Below are 14,071 nucleotides of genomic sequence, written 5' to 3' on the forward strand. Positions count from 1 at the left end.
GTCGGGATCCGCTCCAGCTGCGGCGTCTCAGTATACCGCGAGCTGCAGCTCGCGGTATACTGAGCTTAGGGTAATGGGAGGACGCTAGTTTGTGTCCTCCCGTTACCCTAAGGAGAACTATGGGGGAAAAGCACTGACCCCATAGTTCTCCTTTAACCAGTTGAAGTCCGCGGTGTTAAACCCCCTTCCCATCCAGGCCATTTTTCAGTATTCAGCGCTGCAGTATTTTGACTGACTTTTATTCCGTCAACGCTGTACTGAAATTAATTTTATACCATTGTTTGGGGACAGGTGGAGCTTTCTTTTGGTGGTATTTAATCACCACTGCGGGTTTTATTTTTTACTATATTAAGGAAACATTAAGGAAATTTAAAAAACAAAAACAGTTTCCCCTATATTAAATGATAAAACATTTATTATTACCCAATTTTTTTGGTAAAATATAAAAGACGGGGTCACGTCGGGTAAAAAGACACCAAACATGTCAAGCCTTAAAATTGCGTGCGAGCGCGGAACCTCAAAAAACGATAATACCCCAAATTGGCCATTTAAAGCTCCGGCGTCTCAGTATACCGCGAGCTGTAGCTCGCGGTATTCTGAGCTTAGGGTAACGGGAGGACGCTAGTTTGTGTCCTCCCGTTACCCTAAGGAGAACTATGGGGAAAAACACTGACCCCATAGTTCTCCTTTTAATTTTTGTATTGCTAAAAAGCCCCCTATGTGATAGCCAATTTACATGACAGGTCCTTTTTATGAAGACATCAGGGGTCTCCAAGACCCCTAATGTCACCTAGGGACCCCCAGAGAGGCTGATGAAGCAGAGATCTGCTTCATCAGCTTCTGTAGCTGGAAAGTGACACTGAATGCAGGAAGTTATGTAATATACATCACTTCCTGCATTCCGGGACTGGAGAGTAGATAAAAGGGAGTTCGTGTACTGAGCTCCCTTTGATCTCCTGTCAGAGAGCCGTGCCGGTCGGCACATCGGATCTCGGGACTGGCAACGGCGGTGACAGGTGCTGGTAATACAAGCGATCAGGCGTCTCTAGACGCTCGATCGCTTGAATGTAAAGCTCCCGGCCGGCCATGCAATTACAACAGCTGGCCGGGTAGCTGCTTGTTGGGCTCCGCAGTCCTCTCGTCACAGAGGAGCGGACGAGTGGATTTTTCAAGCCCTGATATTTGTGTGTGTGTGTGTGTGTGTGTGTGTATATATGTATATAAACCGTGTTTCCCCGAAAATAAGACAGTGTCTTATTTATTTTTTTGCACGAAATAAGACACTAGGTCTTATTTTAAAAACAAACAATTTTTTTTATAGTTAGGTAAACATGATATATTGCATCTCTATGTACATGTATTGTCTAGCTGTTGAAGAAAATTCCATTGATTACAGAGCTCAATAGGTCAAGGTAAAATGTTCCAGTGTTTTTTGCTCCATCCAAGATTTTGGTGAGACAGCACATTCTCTCATTCTCTCTAGTAAACCCATAGTGCTGTGAAAATCTTTTATTAAAGCAGAACTATGGGGTCAGTGTTTTTCCCCATAGTTCTCCTTAGGGTAACGGGAGGACACAAACTAGCGTCCTCCCGTTACCCTAAGCTCAGTATACCGGCGAGCTACAGCTCGCGGTATACTGAGACGCCGCACCTGGAGCGGATCCCGACTCGGAAAACGGGATCTGCCCAGCTGCTTGAGTGACAGCTGGCTCTGCCTACCAGCTGTACACGCCCCCTCTCCCGTCTGTTCCGCCAGTCAGCGCTGGCAGATGGGAGAGGGGAATCCAGCCCCTCCCCCTGTCACGGTCACTCATCTCATAGTTCTCCTTTTAAAGGTATGTCCTGTATTAGCTCAAATATTGTGTGTGTGTGTGTGTGTGTGTGTGTGTGTGTATACACACACATCCATTTCAGAACTGTTTTGTTTTGTAAAGGATAAGTATTCCATTTGTCCCTGTGGAGAGCTATTACTTGGCATTACTTAGTAGTGGCCAAAGTCCGGCAAGGACTGATGTCCTTGCAGAATTTGGACTTTTTTTGTTCAGAAGCTTCAAAAGAGAGAATAATACTCTAAACATAACATAGGCCACATGATTTTGCTTATTAAGTACCTTATTGTGTTAACACAATAAGGTACTTATACTCATGAATGTCAAGTGTAATTTTAAACATATTACATACATCGCAAAGCATTTAACTTCTAATTTTTTGTTCCTACACTCCTTTTCCTTGCTTATTTACGGTACTTGTACATTATATTCAGCTGCTTAACTCCTCTGGTTTCTTTGTGCGATAAGGTAAATTATAAAAGCTGCATGGGATGTAATGAATGTCAGAGGGTTGAGTAAAAGGTTACTGGTTCATTATAGAACATTCCCAAGCCAAGAATATTTATGATTACAGTAAACGTCAACAGATCCGTACACTGTATGTATCCACATTTCATGGCATAATATTTCAGTTTTGCTGATACAAAAATGGCTGTTAAGGTTGATGAAGAAAGAAGGTCTCCTTTGACAGGTAATCATTGTCACATTCTTTCAGTGCCCCCTAGTCTGTTGTTCTAGCTAAAGTTGATTCATGGCAATCATACCTTGTTACTGAGCAAGCAGAGAAATAGTTGTGGAGAAAAAAAATTATGTTTTATATAAAAAAAAATGAAAGTCCTCAGGTGTGTTAGATCACTATTACTGTCCCTTTGAGGAAGTGCTGCGGTAGAGGCTGGAGAGGAAACTGCCAGGGGATTGTGGGCAGCTGCTGTTGGAACCTATTTTGCCTCTGCCATTTCTTCAACTCTGTTGGACCAAGCTGTCAAACTCACAGCTTAGCCCTGCAGATTACACTGGAAGGGTGCGCTTCTCCCAGTGTAATCATTGCAGCATTTAATGGAGATGAGGAGACGTATTGTTGTTTGTAGTCCTAATCAGGAGAGCAGCCTAGGGTAACAAAGCTGTTTCTCCATATAGTATAATGAGTGAGAGTTGTCACCCAAGGACAGGAAGTGTATTTCACTTCCATTCATTGAAGGACACAACCATCATAATAACTTGATCAATAGGGTAATATTGGTACATGCCAGGAGTAGGATGCCAGGCGTACAAAAAACACAAGCCAACCCAGGGGTGGCCCCTGTCGGTGGTCAAACCCCCCATCTGTAGCAACTCAGTAGCAAGAAAAAATACTATTATTGTCAGGGTCACCTTGTGAAAGAAATCCTGGAAATAGGAAACTATTGCAGCTACCGAATCTAAGGCCTAGTAAGATGCAATATCTTGCAATAAACCATTTGTGGTTTTTAGGAGTAAATTACTCTTTCATCTAATTTTTCTGCTTTGTTTGTATTTATATTTGTGTTTTGTTTATTTTTGAAGTGCCACATTAAAAAATGCTTTGTTCCACAAACATAATTCTAATGTCTTTTATAAAAGGAACAAATTGCAGAGTAGGATTTTCATTCCCCCCTTCACTACCTGAACTAGTTGCTGGGTTGTCCAGCAGCAGGGTCCTCTCAGGATTCTAAAGGTTGCAGAGTAGAAATTATATCAGGAAAATGTGACTGGTCTACTGCAGTGCTGGATCCAACTGTCATGACCTCCAGAAGCATCAACGGTGATGGACATGAATAGCCAAGTAGGTTAGTATAAAAGAGCTTCACAGGTTTTTTGCAGCCTGCTTAGCGAGAAGGAAGGAGGTCAATGGATTAACAGCACTGCCTCTACTGCTGAAAATGATTTGGCTCACTCTGGGGAGGTAAAGGAAGTTTAATTTATTATATAAGGCTTGTACATCACAATTGATTGTCATGCTAGAGCCTTTAGGACCTGTTCACACCAGAGGCATTGGGGCTGTGCTGGCCCAATGCACAGAGAAGGCATTTGCTTTGTTTTAAATTAGCTCAGTTCACACCACCGCATTGTAGTGATGTGCTCTGAAAAAAGAGCATTAACCTTTTAATTAATCATGCCACTGAAAACATTTGTGTATGTATAATACATAAAGTAAACTCTAAACGTGCAATTTTAAAAATTGTGAAGACCATAATATAATAATAAATTGTTAGTTGAAAAAGCTGACCCCCAAGAAAACTGCTAAAACACACACATGAAATACATACATAGGAGCTCTTTTACCAAGGTAATGTATTTCTGTCCATCCAGTCCTGAGATGTATGCACCTCTGCCACACAGACCAACCTTGTATGGCAGAACAGGAGACTTGATTTTTCTTTTCTTACACTTTAAGGTCTTGTCCCTCTCCCAACCAGGAAATGGACAATGAAAGTACAAGCAGCAGACTGATGAGTTCATCTATCTGTCATTTTGCTCTCTTCTCATATCAGCATATCCTTGTTAGCTCATTGGCTCCCAATATTGCTTTTCCCCTTCCTAGTCTGAACTCTGCTATGCACAGGATTGCAAGTGGCTGATACCAGGTCAAATTTAAGTACTTTCACTACCAATTACCAAAATACACTTAATGATGTATTAGTAAATACACAGCCACAGTAATATTTGTCTTTAATACCTATCTTGAGTTAATTTTGAATCTATTTCTCAGCTGTCAATAAATATGGCTCACAATAACATTTAATATATCCACATTTAAAATAGAATAACCAAATCACTGTTTTAAATTCATAAGCTTGACAGCATAAATGGGCATCAACCATGCATGAGCTTACCTGATGCAGCTGGATTGGTGAAGAATCCGATAGTGATTCAAGAATGTTTCCATCCATAGTCATGGAGATGTCGACTTGTTATTAATTACAGATTCCTCTTATGAGGGTCATTATTTTTTCGGCAAGTAAACATGAATTATGTCATGTAAGAAAAATGTAGCAGTTGTCCAAAAAGGTGCATGTATGATTATTTTCATCAATATCTGTTTAGCAAAATCATTAGTCTGCATATTGCATATGGAAATCTGCCACAGTACACCTCAAGTGAATGAGGTTTCCTAATCACTCGAATTGACAAATAGCATCAAAATATATACCATCATCAACCCAAATAAGATCTACCTCGCATTTGCATTCTTATGTACATTTTCATGTGGCATTCTGGAATTTGCCAAATGTGCATGTCATTCAAGGAACGAATATAATATAGAGCTTCTTGCATAGCGTGCATTCACACCTCTGCATTTTGTATGCATTCTAATGTTCTTTTAAAACACACAGCTGGAGCAGTTGCCCATGGCAACCAGACAGCATCTATCTTTCATTTTCAAAGCTTAACTGAACAAACTGAAAAGAGAAGCTCATTGGTTGCCATGGGCAACTGCTCCACAGTCTGTCTGCTCCAGTTTGATGAATTCCTCCAATAATGAGTTGGTCACCACCACTCTGCTCAATGGAAGTGTCCACATCTTCATGTTGCAGTGCGTTAATTAATTTACGCACATTGTATCTCCATCTGAAAGATGTTCTTCTCCCAGGGTTTAAATTTGCACTCAGTTGAACTTTGAATTCATATTCTAGGGGGGGAGGGGGGGTTATTCACTAATCTGCTGAATGCAGCCAAATGAATAACTGAGCCGAAGTGAAGGTAGCTGAAGCCTCTTTGGCTATTCAAAGCATCCCTGTACAGCTTTTTTTTAGCCATACATCAGCTGCATTTGGCCTGCTTCACTTCGCTTTGGTTCAGCCGAACAGCCTCAGCAAGTGTGCCAGAACCGAAGGAAAGAATCTGTTTGCCGCAGCCGATGCAACATCTGGATCGGCTAAGGTGAACATTCAGCAGTTCATTCTCTGCTGTTCACCTCTACTCTCATAGGGGCCGAACAGCAGAGAATGTATAGCCGAATGCTGCCGAGCAGTATTTGACTTGGTCATTCTGTTCGCTACCTCAGAGGTCGTGAACAGAATGAAAAATGACATGTAAACAAACAAACAAAAAAAAAACGGCGTGTGTTCTCCCTCCTAAATCATATCAGACCTTTTAGGTCTGGTGGGAATGTTAGGAAGAACCCCCCTTTGTAAAAATGTTATATATATATTAGGGATGTCCCGATGCCACTTTTTCAGGCCCAAGTACAAGTGCGCGCCCGATCGCAAGTACCAAGATGGACTGATCGTACGTTTTTTTTAATTACTTTACAACTTTTGTCTTGCGAGGGTTGTAAGGTGTATGGCCACCTTAATATGTTTATTCTAATTCTAGGATTACAGTAATAAACGTTTTTGTAGTCTTGTAAAGTAAGCGTTGCCAGACTAATCTCTAGAGTTTACTGTGTTACATAGTTGGCGGGTCATTTGCCTGATTGCATCTCATAATGATGTTACATATATATGATACATTTTATATATATATTATATAGACACTAGTGTCAAATAATGGAAAACTAGTCTACCAGAAGGGTTTTCTTACCTTTTGTCCTTAAGTTAAACACAGGGAGGGAAAAATGGTTTGATTATCTCCCAAATTAGGACATAAATGCATCCATACTGTTAATGTTAAGACGTATGCATGGACATTGCGTGAGATGTCAGTCAATAAAGCAGATCAGTTTAGTCCTTTGGACTTTGCATACTGCCGTTTTTATGCTGAAAAGAAATATTTGTTTTTTCATTTTTATTTACTTTTTTCTTCCTTGGCGGGTTAGTGTACATTCCTGTGGACCACACAGTTGTGCAACTTTATTCACTCTTGGCAGCTTCACACTGCAGTTAAGATGTTTCCCTTGGAAAAATGTATTTGACTAAATCAGTTTAGTTGTTTGCAATCTGTTATACTGTATAATTTTTTATCACTACTTTAATTTGTCGATCCAGTGATTTTATAAAACTGAATGTATATTTCATGTTCTCCCTTTTGTATATGACATTATTTATCCTTTTAAATGACTGTGGGTGGTGGGAACCCTTCATGTTGCTACCCAAAAAGGCAAAAGTAGAATAGGAAGTCTCTATTTTTTGGGGAATTTTCATTAATAAATTAAACAAAACTGTGCATCATGTGCTGTTGTCAGTTACCTCTATTTTTTATTAGTGTTTTTTTTGTATTATACTCTGCCTGCAGTTGCATACATATATGTTAATGTAAACACAATTTAATTACAATTAGTAGTAGGATTCTCACCTCATAACCCATTGCAGTGTTAAAAATAGGATCTCAGTTGGATCTAGATGGGTCACCCAGGAGACATGAGGTCTTTCTGTTTGGAGGGGCCATTGGTACACCTTGCACTTGGTCCTTTTGAATGACTCAATTGATCAGTTGGCAAAATGATTATTTTCAGGGAAACCATGGCTAGAAGAAAACTAGGCAGAATACTGTTAAAATTCTCCCTCCGAAGGCATGCTGGAAGGTTAATTGGCTCCTGTCTAAATTGACCCTCCTATGCATGCCTGTGAGATAGGTACCTTTTTAGATTGTAAGCTCCTTGAGGGCAGGAACTGATATAAATGTGCACTATGTAAAGTGCTGTGTAATTTGTCAGCGCTATAATGAATGTATTTAATAAATTAAAAAAGTATCGCCATTCAAAATGTGGATGCCTGTCCACTGCGTCATTTAACACTTTATGGTCTATGGAGTTCATGAATTCTCTTTCTTTGATATGCTGTTTAAGACATGACAGACATGGAGTTGACTGTCGCCCATTCCAGCTAAAAACAGGTTGATAAAGGATATGATTGTATGTCTGTTGACTTGATCTGTGCAGATAGTTTTGGATTGACCAAAATACATGTTTTATTACATAGAATTAAAGTAGTATTAAACTCTCAAACTTTTTAAATAATGAATCCAGAACAAACAAATATACATTGCCCAGTAAAATGTTTCTCTAAATGTTTGTCCTTGCACTTAGTTGTAATGTTTCTGAACAGCGGGCTCCAACTCTCAGCTCCTCTTGTCTAAGCTTCCTGTCCAGTACAAGATCACAAGGCAGAGTACAGTCTCCAGCAGCTGCCTATTTACGAGCTTGGAGAAGAGAGAAGGAGGGAGGAAGGAGTTGGAAGCAGGGGGGGAAGGGAGTGGCTTGCTTTGCCTGTGTATTTATGAAGAAACACTAAGCTTACTAGTACACACAAGGGTGGCTCGATAAGACCCTGCAAAAGAAAGGAGCCACCCTAAAACAGGATATCCGGGCCAGTGCTCAGAAGACCAGCTGATTCTGAAGGAACTTGAAACTTTTAAACCTAAAGAAGCAGCATCCATTGTGATATCATCAACATATGAAAAAGCTTAAAAACCTTTTGATTTTTATTATTACTTTAGTTAGAACATCATTGGATCATAGAGGCTTCTAGTTCTTAATAGCTGTATGATATACCAGATCAGGGCTATTGCTAACTAGCTCCACTGAATTAGAGTGTGCCTGTGTTATGTTGACAACTAACCAACTACAAAAAAGTATGACTACTACTACTACTGAATGAAAATGATTTGTTTGCTGTGTGAGTCATGGAAGTGCACTTTATGCCAACAGTGGTTTAAGGCAACAGTTCCTCTGACTAGAAATACTTCCAGCTAGATTGTACACATAATCCATTAATAGGAGGAGAAATGGCTATTAGTATTTAGTCATTAGGATAAACAGAGTGTCTATTGCCATATGCTTCTGACCATTATTAGACTGTATTCATACTGTATATCATTTTTAGTCATGTTTCTGTTCTTTGCCATGTTAAAGTATTGTATAAAATGTTTATTTTCAAATAGTCTGTCTTGTTATTTATAATATACAGTGGGGCAAAAAAGTATTTAGTCAGCCACCAATTGTGCAAGTTCTCCCACTTAAAAAGATGAGAGAGGCCTGTAATTGGCATCATAGGTAGACCTCAACTATGAGAGACAAAATGAGAAAACAAATCGAGGGAATCGAGGGAGATTATCAGTGGTCTTGTATGTCTTCCATTTTCTAATTATTGCTCCCACAGTTGATTTTGTTCACACCAAGCTGCTTGCCTATTGCAGATTCAGTCTTCCCAGCCTGGTGCAGGTCTACAATTTTGTTTCTGGTGTCCTTCGACAGCTCTTTGGTCTTCACCATAGTGGAGTTTGGAGTGTGACTGTTTGAGGTTGTGGACAGGTGTCTTTTATACTGATAACAAGTTCAAACAGGTGCCATTGATACAGGTAATGAGTGCAGGACAGAGGAGCCTCTTAAAGAAGAAGGTACAGGTCTGTGAGAGCCAGAACTCTTGCTTGTTTGTAGGTGACCAAATACTTATTTTCCACCATAATTTGCAAATAATTTCGTTCCAAATCAGCCAATGTGATTTTGTCTGGATTTGTTTTCTCATTTTGTCTCTCATAGTTGATATATAGTGGAGTCTAGCACAACACACTTTTTACTGACTCTCAATCATCATAAAACCGGGCAATTAGCATCCCTCCCAGCTTTAGAGATAAACTGAGACAAAATTGATAGTTACCAATAAAAACTCAAGTTATTAGTAAAAGCTTGAGAACTTGTACCTTTGTAACCAAAGTGGCATAGCAGAACTGACTTTTAAACAATGACACATCACACATTTCTTTTTTTAATAGTAGAATACACAGTGTATCCAATTATAGGCATTATCTCAATCATCAAAAACGATGTACAAATATAAATACAACAATATATCAAAAATATATGAAAGTTTAATTTGTCCAAGAACCTGAATACTAAACACCAATGGAAACATTTAAAAGCATTTAAAATAGAGCTCTTACTCTAAAGTCACACAAAACCCATCTATATAACAGATATTATGTATAAATGTATTTCTTTTTTGTGAATTCCAAAAAATATATAAGTAGTCCTACATGTGCAGTTTATTTTAAAAAGGAGTTCCCATATGTATCTGAAAACATTTTTGTTCTCCATGTCGCCACTTGTTTGCCCTATTTTTTTACACATTTTTTTAATAGATTAAAAAGATTTAAACAGTTCTGCTATAAGACGCTTTTGAAAACACTTCCTGTATAGAGGAAATCTTTCTTTCATGTAGTTCTCTTCTAGTAATAAGTGGGCATTTCAGTGAATTTTTAACATATACTTCAGTAAAACTGGAAAAAAAAGTAAATAAATGAAATAAAAATATGCAAGACACATAGTCATAGAATAAACAATTTACGTGTTTGTATCCTTCAAGGTATTTTCAAATTAATGCAAATGGTTTAACAGACAAATTAACCGTATGTGTGTTATGGTAAATCAAAGCATAGTTGCTAGAAACAGGACATTTGTTTAATATTTCAGTCGGAGTTTGACATTGTGTATGATCATGCTTTCTCTTTCTTTTAAGGAACCAGGATATTGGGTGAAGATCCATCATCTAGAATACAAAGATGGAGGGATATTAGACCCTGATGATACTGTAGCAGATGTTGCTGAAGACAAGGACAAGGTAGAACATTATTTAACAACTGTTTTATTACATTTTGCTGATTTAAATTTTTATTTTTTTTTATAAGCCTTTGAAACCCATCCTTGAAAAATAATGGTGCTTACAACAGTGACATAACTATAAAGTCCTGGGGTTATCTATTGTAACATGGTTTACTGTGGAATGGATGCAAATGACCACATCATTGCACAGAAAGCTCTGTTTCTATGCCCAAATCTACTCTGTAAATGTGTAATATCTGTTCAAGCTGAGGGCCAAGGAATAGTTACCAACATTGCCTTGGTCGTATAACTGTATAAATATTGTGCATACAATAAATTGTAATTGTCCCAAACGTATGTGAGCTGGAAACATTTTCAAGGCATAGATATTCTGTTTTATTATACACAAAGTCCTTCCCCCTAAGTAAGCAGGATACTGCTATTGAACACCAGTCTGTCATTGATTAGCAAGATCCATACGGCCTCTCCCCAATGTACAACCTGCTGTGTTTGAAAAGTGAAATTTTCTCATGATTGAACAGTGAGAAAAACATTGTATTCTTGTACCACATCGGGTACTCAGAATATAATACTATCTCTCTTCTTAAAGGGTTACTAAACCCTCAGCTTTTTTTGCATTAGATATATGCAAAAAGTAAAAAAAAAACTGCTTTAACAGTGGTTTAAATGTACCTGTGTCTTCCCCGTGCGCTCCCATCCAAAAATGTGAAAACTCTCGGGCGGCCGCAAAGGATCTAGGGGGGTGTGCGTGCGCAGTTCACATTTTCGGCCGGGACGCGAGGAGGGATGCAAGGTAAGTCTATGGACACGTGCACCCGCATGCAGACACCGTGGGACAGGAAGTGCCAGCAAGCCCAGAGGAGTCGGCGCTGGATTGGACAACCACCGCAGCGCTGGAGAGAAGGCTAAAAACTTCAGGAAAGAAAATGATCAGATTAAGAGACATAATTTAAGGTAAGTGCTTTAATTAACGTTGGGGTGAGGGAAACAAAAGTTGCCTTTAATGTCACTTTAAGTTTCTAAACCAGCTGCGTACATTAATTTATTTTTTGTCTTCATTGCTAGTTGGTAAATTGGGAAAAATATAAATTCTTACAATGCCACATCAGCTTTTCAGTTTCGCATTTAATAGACTGATAATAACATTTTCAAGAAAGACAAGTTTCTATAGATAAGCAAGTTTGTAACATATGACTTGGATGTATCATTTATTAGACAAATTGGATACAAGTTCACACAGCTGCTAGTGTCAGTTTTTATGTTAGGTTTTCATAACATGTAAACAAACTGGGTACAGTGTGATCTCAAGTTCAAGTTATGATGTTAAACCAAATCCGTGTCTCTTGTTTGTTGCCACCTAGTGGAATGATTAAGTATCATTTTTATATTTCAGCAATGGATTTGCTGAGACACTTAAAAAATACAACTGTGTTTTTCTGGCATTTAGATGTACAGAGGCAGCAAGCAACTTTGTAAATATCACCCCTTACCTCTGCCTTTTCTTACCCTTTGGTTTTTTGAGCTGTCATTGTATGCCTGAGCCATTCAGTCTCTACAGTCTGCAGGAACCTGCAGCCAGACTTGGCTTTGAAAGATGCGTCCAGGTCTGTGGCTTCAATGCCTGGTGAGTTGCTGATCAAGATCAGATATATGGGAAAGCATTCAGAGCTCAGCAGTAGCATGCTTGCTCCGGGGCTGTGACGCACTTGGAAATAAGGTTAAGAGTAGGTTGACAGCCATGGAACCAACGCTTTTAAAAATCAGGTTGGCATTGGCAGGTTCCTTGCGTTGCTGCTAACAAATTTAATGAGAATATTTTAAGCTGGCACATGTATTATGAAAGAAAAATGTTTTTCTTTCCGAGGATTCTCCTCAGTGTAAATTCTTAGTGCCTAGCTGGTTTTGTGAGAGGCAACTTTAAGACTTGTTTTGAGGTAGGCACCAGATGTGCTCTTTTTAAAATAGTTTTAAGCTCCAATACTTCCGGGAGTTGGTTTGTATAACATGCTATTTAATAAGAGGAAAAATCTAACATGTTGCTGTTGTGAACACAAGGATACCCTGTGAAATGTTGCCATTGGAGATTTAGGAGCTGATGAGAACTGACGCACAAGAACAATTTTCATCAACTGCAAAGATTAAATGTTTAGGAGAAGCAAATACTGTGTCTGAAACAAGCCACTGCGGACTTGGCCGTGAACGAGCATGCACGAGTGCCTCCACAGCAGCCACTTAGCTTGGGGTTATAGCGCTGCAGGAACCCACTAGAAAATGAGGATCTAATGGATTTAAAAACAGAAACAACTTCTATATAAATGCAGTCTCCTAGTAATAAAAAAAAAGGGGGTTAATATCACTATAAGCTTAAAAATCATTCTAAGGTGTTGATTCTATGCGACTCACTTTCTATGGAGGTGAGAGGTAACATAAACACATAAATTAGATTAATTTTGTAGACATGCTCACAGTTGTTAAGGAAAGTATTTGTTAAGGTGCCCATACACCTTACAATTATCTGCAGATTTTCTGTGGTCAGATGGAAAAAGTGCAACAGATTAGCCCAGGTGGAGATTACTCCATCCACACAGTTTAGCGTAGATGGAGGAATCTGTTGCACCTTTTCCATCTGACCACAGAAAATCTGCAGATAATTGTAAGGTGTATGGCCAGCTTTATACATAATTCTACAGATAGTGTTATATGCTCACAAGTATGATACTTTAAAGTTTATCCAAAGGCATTGGAAGATTTCTCCTTTTGTGGTGAAAACTGTAAAATTTGGGATTTTTATGACTTTCTGTTCTGTTGATATTGGTCACCAGTACAAAAAGAGGGGGGGGGGGGGGGGGGGCCCTAGCGAGGACACAAGCAGCAATTCTCTACTTTGTCTCAAACGAAACAAAATGTTGGCTCTCTATATACTTTCAATAAAAAAATGTTGCTTTCTACAGTACATTGCAGCTAGTCATTTGCTGCGGATAACGCAGCCTTTGAGTATTTCTGAAAATTGATATTAACAAATGTCAATATGTAGTCTTTCCTACAGGCCCATGTATCTTGTAAGTGCTTAAAGGAGAACTTTGAGGTGATTGATTTCCACTCATCCTCATAGTTAGAGCCGGACTGTGACAACGAACCGGGGTCAGGTCCCGATGTCAGAAAAGAAAAAAAACAATCGCAGGGAAAGGTTTAATCTGACCCGATTGACCAGCTTCCCGGTCAATCGGGTCATTACTCGCCGCCCGGCCTCCTGATTGGCCAGGAAGCAGATTTCCCGGCCAATCACAATCAAGCAGGCCAAACAACATTGAGCAGGCTTCCGTGGCAATCGGGAAACCGGGCGGGATGTCATTACCCGCTGCCCGGCTTCCTGATTACCAGGGAAGCCTGCTCTATGTCAGCGGAAGCACCGGTATTAGTATTCAGTGTCGGCGAGATCCGAAAGCAAAACATCGGTACTAGATACTGAAAAACCGGTATTGGTGCATCCCTTTTTTTTTGTATCAGGACAAGTAGATTGCCATGAAGGACAAGTAGATTTGGCCCCCGCTTTAGCCCTTGGACGAGTAGTTTTTTGTAAAAAATTTCCACACCCCTGTATGTGTATGTATGTATGTATGTATGTATGTATGTGTGTGTATATATATTATTATATTATAAAGTGCAACCTTGATAATGGATTTCCAGAACACTATAGTATTTTTAAAATCAATTTTTACTTATT

At 39.2% G+C, this 14,071-nt stretch overlaps 1 protein-coding gene across 1 annotated transcript in view; it reads left to right on the forward strand.

Annotated features, from left to right (window-relative positions):
- Nucleotides 1-14,071, forward strand: part of LOC108794372 (partitioning defective 3 homolog B-like) — a 313,176-nt gene that overhangs the window by 44,155 nt on the left and 254,950 nt on the right. Inside the window, exon 2 of the mRNA XM_018565402.1 lies at nucleotides 10,244-10,345. Coding sequence (XP_018420904.1) covers nucleotides 10,244-10,345 — 102 coding nt within the window. The remainder of the gene's footprint in view (nucleotides 1-10,243; nucleotides 10,346-14,071) is intronic.

Source organism: Nanorana parkeri, unplaced genomic scaffold (genome assembly GCF_000935625.1).
Source record: "Nanorana parkeri isolate BGI_ZX_2015 unplaced genomic scaffold, ASM93562v1 scaffold843, whole genome shotgun sequence".
In the NCBI taxonomy this organism is placed as follows: domain Eukaryota; kingdom Metazoa; phylum Chordata; class Amphibia; order Anura; family Dicroglossidae; genus Nanorana; species Nanorana parkeri.